Below are 6,219 nucleotides of genomic sequence, written 5' to 3' on the forward strand. Positions count from 1 at the left end.
CCGCCTGCTTTTCCATGTGCACTCGTCTAGGGATTTTTGCCTGCTTAGCGACTGTGGTGTGTCCAGAAAGCACCGATGGTTTCTGCAGTGTGAGTGGGCAGTAAAATTGCCGCTGTTGAAGGTACTTGCGATACGGAGTAAGTCTGGGTGATCTGCTGCTAGTGCAAGAGGATGGTGTTCTGTGATATTTTTTAGGCAGGAGTATCAGCGATCCAGCAGAGGAAGAGCATTCTTTTCAAGAGATTCAAGTATTTATGTGTTTGTTGGATCTTGTTATAGCTTCAGAAAGTTTGTTATTTGCCGGGGACATGGCAGGCAGTGTAAGATTCTGGTTGTAGATGGAGGAACAAGAGGTATCAGATGCCATGCTTTCCACAGAGTGCACTCAAAATGTTGTGGGGGAGTTTGCAGCGATGAGAAATACTTGGAACAGTAACTCCATTGTAGCAACTGACAAGAGCACCCTTACAAATTGGTATGCTTCTGCAATTATTGGACCAGGAGGTGTCAAATGCCATATGACTTCCAAGCTTCTGGAGAAAACACTGAAAATCTTGTGTTTGGAGTTAGCAATGAGAGGAAATAGTTGGAAGAATAACACCATTGTAGCAACTGACAAGAGCACCATTGGAGTTTATACAAAGTGGCATCCTTCTGCTATTTCTAGTTACTTGTGGTGGCTGAGAGAACTCTGCAGTCTGCTTCGCAAACTTGGGGTCATGTTATAGTATGGAAATTTAGCACTATGATGATATTTTCTTTACATGTGCAGACGTCAGAGATTGACTACCAGTTGTGTCATGTCTTGTTGTATTAACTTTCATATATGATCTCCTATCCTTTCGATATAGTAGTTGAACTGAGGTCAAAGCTTCTTGCAGAACATCGTGGCATTCCTGCTGGTTATTCCATTGATTTTACCACCCAAATTAGCTGTCACCTGAGCAGATTTCTTAGGATTGATCACTTCCAGAGGATGACTCGTCCTATTTGCATTGCTTTCGTTTTCAGTCAGTGAACATATATTTTGTGGTCACTTGCATGGCCATCCTCTTACCAGAGCATTTTATTCAGGGATATCACGTGGTTCCTCATCTCAATCAGATGCATGATAAGTTCAGTTTGCGAAAACCATATATTTCAGCTTTGCAATCAATTGTTCTTTGAATATGCTAGGAGTTCCAAGTTTTCTTCTTCGGCTTTATTCTTGCCTGTCATTCCAAGTGCTGTCACTGAACAAGAATAATTAAAGTCAATATGGAAATATCTGGACAAGTGAAATTAGATTTACTTGGCTGTATTGGAGTTGTGGAAGATCTTTATTCATGGTAATGAAAGCATGATATCCAAATCTGGAGTATCCATCAATTTCACTTCAGATGACTGATGTTGCAAGTGCTGGATCTATTTTTAAGCGGTGCACCGCAATGTGTAATCATATGTTGGTATCTCTTCTTGCATTAGTCTTATTGGCTCTTCCATTTAATGGCCTTTGGGGTTATCCTGGACTCTCTACTACTTATTGCTAAATGACTAATCATATGGCTCAAGGTTGTGGTAAGCTTACATGTTTTGTGTGTTGCCTTGTCTCTGTATAACTCCATCTGTTTTCGCAGTGGTGTAGTTTCTTTCTATTATTGCCAATGAATAGTCATATAGCTCAAGGTTGTGGCAAGCTTAAATGTTCTTCTGTTTTGCCTTGTCTCTGTCCATCTATATTTGTTGTGGTGTAGTTCTTCTTTATATTATTATATAAGCTTTTACACTCCTAACCTGTAGGGGGGCGAGATCATAGAATTCATGAATTTAGAGGCAGGCCTGAGAGAAGAAACTCACCCCGGCGGAGGTATTCCCCTGACAGAGATACCAGAGGCCATTTATTTCGTAACAAGATGCCACCACGTTCTCGAGGTAGGGATAACCTCTCTTTCGTGTGTGTGCAGCGGCGCACGTGTCACATGCTTCCCATATTTATTTTTTTACTTAAACTTGATAATTATTAAAAAAAGAATCCAGACGTCTAATTTTGTTTCTATTTAAATCTTATTTGCAGGATCTAGTCAATCAAGATCCCCCATCAGGAAGAGGTATGTAAAAAGTATCTCAGTGTATTCCATTCCAGTATGTGGTCTTTGTTATCCACTCAGTTAACTTTAGATGTTATAAATGCATCGACCTTTCCAAGTGATTATGTGGATTTTCCAGTGAGAGAAGGTCTAAGAAGGAAGTAGATGGTGAAAAAAGCGATTCATCAGGAAGTTTCAACACCTCTGAAAATGAAGATAGAAAAAAAGACAACAGACATTCCAGCAGTGATGAGAAGGATGAGAAGGATGACGGTGAAGCACAGGTTTGAACTGTACAATCCATCTCATTAGCATATAGGTGGAGCTGTCTCCATATTCCTGGAACGCTGTTATATGTTTATGTATGCTCTGCAGCTGAAACAAATTGCACTGGATATGAAAGCATTGCATGAAGATAAATCCAAACTACAGGTCAGTGTTCAATGTCTCAATAAGCATGTTATAGATGACACTCAATTATGAGTTGTAAATACAGGTGCAACGGCACACACTTATCAGTTATTACGTTATGTTTTGGTTGCGTGTGTGGTTCCAACATTTTTCTGCCTTAACTAGATAGTTGATGCATGCCCATTTTTATGATGGAGAAATTTAGACCTTCAAGTTTAAAAGAGGTTCACTCCACCATATATGATCATACATTCATGCGGAAGGTACTACCGATGTTTCTCCCTCCAGATTATGATGCCACAAACTAATGAGTAATCATTCATGCTTGAGAAAATATTGACGTGAGAACATGCTCTGATTGAACACAGAGATAACCAGTTGGGCTGTCACAAATGCCTGACAAAATGCTTTCTTGAACTTCTCTGGGTTATGGCGTTTTACTTTCATATAGTTGTGGTTGAGATTTCTACAATAGCCTTTCTATTTTCATTTATATATACATACTATCACAGATGATATTGGACGAGAAAATCGACGAAGCAGGCATACTTTCTGGCAGAGTAGATGATCTTGAATCACAGTTGAACAAAGAGAAAGAAGATTGTGAAAGGTTCTCAATTTCTACAACATATGAGCATACTTCTATGTAATCCAAATTTTAGTAGGCGGACTCTTCAGTTCAGGAGAAGCTCTCCAAGTATTTGGTTATTGATAGTACTGCCTTTTGGATGTAGGATGACCTCCAAAATAAAGAAACTCATCAAAGCATATGGGCGTTACGTGAAAGCACAGGATGATTTAAAAAGGCATGTTTCTTTTATGTGAACTGCTATGAATTTTTATTTCATTTGGATCACCACATAACTGCACCTCTGATTTTAGTCTTGACATGATTTTCATAGCTATTGACCCATTGGTTATCTGCAGGTCTCAAGGCCGTTTTGAGAGGTTGGCTGATTCACTTGCTTCTGATTCCTTGAAATCTGGTACCAAAGAACAAGGTTCCAGTGTGAATGCTGGTAATGATGACCCATATAATGCTTATGAAATGAGCCCAGATGACCAGCGGCAGAAGAATGGTTCAGCAGCTAGAAAAAGATCTGCTGCCCTTTCAACAAGCGAAGAAGAAAAAACTGGTAACACCTTGAAGAACTTGTGTGATACTACTTTATTTTGGTATACCAGCATTTTTCTAGCCATCTTAACGTCGCCAGCCTGTTAAACTCGTTACTGATATGTAAAGATCGCATCTTATTACTAGTTTATAATGACATTATAGAAGCTAACAGTGTCATGTGTCCACAAGGTATTCAAGTTAAAAATGGCACCCGGTTAATTTTATTAGATGTTGAACCCATTTGTCCTTTAAAATATGATATGTTTCTTGTTCGGACACACGGGCCATTGTTGTCTTGAATATTATGCATTCCCTGAGGCAAATGTGCCAACAAAGGAAAGAAAGTATGTCTTTTCATGTAAAAACTGTTGTTACTTTTTCAGGGAAGAAAAGGAGAGTGAATGGTAATGATATGATCCATGTGCCACGGAAACATATACCAGGAGGTGCTCTAGAGTCTCTTAAAAATAGCAATGGAACTGAATCTCTGAAAAAATTAGGGGAGGATGACAATAATGACGAAATAAATGTCATTTCTTCTGGCAATGATTTTACAGACAGGGTGAGTATATTTCTCACAGCAGATCATATTTGCAGCCAATTATTTATTTAATATACATGAATGTTATTAGGCAGAGATAAGTCAGTTGATGGCTCATTATCTTATTATCCTATTATGTGTATATCTCATTCACTGCAATTTTGTAAGTTACAGGCTACTTTTGGTTGTTCCTTCAGGTTTGATTGATAGCTCATCTAGGTGTAGTTCATTTGGTTAGGTTTATGGTTTAGCCACCTGCATGTCATCTAGGGGTTAAACTGATACATCGCCACTTACAGGTAGAATGTTCTAGAGTGAAGCGTGTTCTGTTCTCTGCTGATCTAGTTAACGATGTAGTTGGTCCTGTTCAAATTGTTGGGATAGATTATAAATGTGGACAAATAGATGTCTATTTTGGTACAGTTTTTTTTTTACTATAATATTTTGGTACAAATGATGTGGGCTGTATGGCATTTTGTTTATTTGTTTATGATGGCACCTCCAATGAGTCCAAAAGACTTGTGTATCTTCATTTTCCAAGCAATAACATGCTTGGTCATATAAATAGCTGACGCAAGTACTTACCAATGGCTGGTGTACCATAGCACACGCAACTACTTTCCAATGGCTGGTGTTCCATAGCAGGGAACCGCGTACTCTTATTTCATACAATTAATCTGTCAGCACAGCAGCTTAACTTTGGCATGTCCTGTAAAATCATATTCAGTCATATGCATTTGCAAAGATCTGTTACTGTAATATGATACCACCATGGTACTTTGTTATTGTCTTTTAACTCTGCAAGAATTTTAGAGTATTCCCCCCTCGAGTTACCAGCTGGTCCTAGCGGTTTTATTATGGTCAGTATGCGGATCATTTGCATCCTTTGCCATTCAAGTTTTTTAAAAGCAGTCTGCGGCAATTAAACCAATTTGCAAAAACTGATCGTATTTTCAGTTATTCCCGTGTTCTTGCTACTTTTTCCTTTTCTTTTTGTTAACTTCCCTATTTTCATTTTTGCTATGTTTATACTTTATACTGCAAATGCATCGACAGGGTTAGCAGCTACTTTCCGCCAGTACTACGTGCCCGTGTTCTGTTGAGCATTATGCTGACATTTTATGCTCTTTGTTTTTGCCTGCAGTACAATGGCAACGAGGAGGATGATCCTGTGGACTTGTAGACTCGGGTGGTGGGTGGCAGATGTCAGCTGTAAGGAGTTAGATTGAAACATTGAATGGAGGAAAACCTGGGTGGCTTTGAAACCCAGTACTTTTTGCTATATTATATCCAGTTCTCTATACATCGGGCGGTCGAAGCTCAGCGTCCCCGCAGCTGTGCTCTGCAGCAGTTAACTTACGCGAAGACAGATTTTACAGTATTGCCGAAACATGTTTTGCCTTATGGGGGAAGTTTTCTTCTTAATATCGCCGGACCTCGAAGTTGCTACCTGAGCTTGTATGGAGCCTATGACAGCCCTTCCTGAAAATTGTTTAGAGGTTTTGACACCCGTCATACGTTACACTGCTGCTATTTTAAAGCCCTTCTTGTGCCTGTGGAAGTGAAATGCATTATATCGCATGCCGCCTATATTTGCAATGCAATGCCAATTTGGTCCCTGAACTTGAGGGTTACACATTTATGCCTCTGTGCTAAATTTATGCATATGAAACTATAAATAGGCCAACCAGGATCCAGATCCTCCTCTATCCGGTAACTGGCGATGACATAGAGTTTTCGCTTCGCTTTTTTTGACCATGCGATTGTCGTCTAAAATTATGTGTAGAGTATAGTTGATGCCTTTTGTGGTTGCCACATGTGGCCATGGCTTCACACAATGGCAACAACACCGCCATCCTCTTCTATTGCGTTCATGTCCCTAGTGGAAATGCCAGCGCCGAAATTTTGTGGATTCAAGCGCACTGAATTCTAGTATCTCTTTTTGTTTTGCACAAATTTGAATAAAGCTAAGGGTGTAATCAAAAAAGGCTGACCCCACAACTTACGTGTAGAATTCTCGTTGCACGTCTCCATGCTTGCCAAAACTACTGGGTTTGCTTCCAACTGTTTCAGCCTCCCTACCC

At 39.6% G+C, this 6,219-nt stretch overlaps 1 protein-coding gene across 3 annotated transcripts in view; it reads left to right on the forward strand.

Moving 5' to 3' along the window:
• The window catches only part of LOC119337162 (zinc finger CCCH domain-containing protein 13-like), a 6,403-nt gene extending 628 nt beyond the window's left edge, over nucleotides 1-5,775 (forward strand). Inside the window, exons 1-10 of one of the 3 annotated variants that reach the window (XM_037609280.1) lie at nucleotides 7-1,557; nucleotides 1,780-1,911; nucleotides 2,054-2,087; nucleotides 2,206-2,350; nucleotides 2,442-2,498; nucleotides 2,990-3,087; nucleotides 3,212-3,283; nucleotides 3,405-3,613; nucleotides 3,978-4,156; nucleotides 5,280-5,775. In XM_037609280.1, the coding sequence (XP_037465177.1) occupies nucleotides 1,530-1,557; nucleotides 1,780-1,911; nucleotides 2,054-2,087; nucleotides 2,206-2,350; nucleotides 2,442-2,498; nucleotides 2,990-3,087; nucleotides 3,212-3,283; nucleotides 3,405-3,613; nucleotides 3,978-4,156; nucleotides 5,280-5,318 (993 nt within the window). In that variant the 5' untranslated portion in view covers nucleotides 7-1,529 and the 3' untranslated portion in view covers nucleotides 5,319-5,775. Of the gene's footprint in view, nucleotides 1-6; nucleotides 1,558-1,779; nucleotides 1,912-2,053; nucleotides 2,088-2,205; nucleotides 2,351-2,441; nucleotides 2,499-2,989; nucleotides 3,088-3,211; nucleotides 3,284-3,404; nucleotides 3,614-3,977; nucleotides 4,157-5,279 lie in introns of those variants that run through there. The other 2 variants (XM_037609281.1, XM_037609279.1) reach the window with 2 other exon arrangements.
• Nucleotides 5,776-6,219: the final 444 nt, after the last annotated feature.

Source organism: Triticum dicoccoides, chromosome 7B (genome assembly GCF_002162155.2).
Source record: "Triticum dicoccoides isolate Atlit2015 ecotype Zavitan chromosome 7B, WEW_v2.0, whole genome shotgun sequence".
NCBI lineage: Eukaryota > Viridiplantae > Streptophyta > Magnoliopsida > Poales > Poaceae > Triticum > Triticum dicoccoides.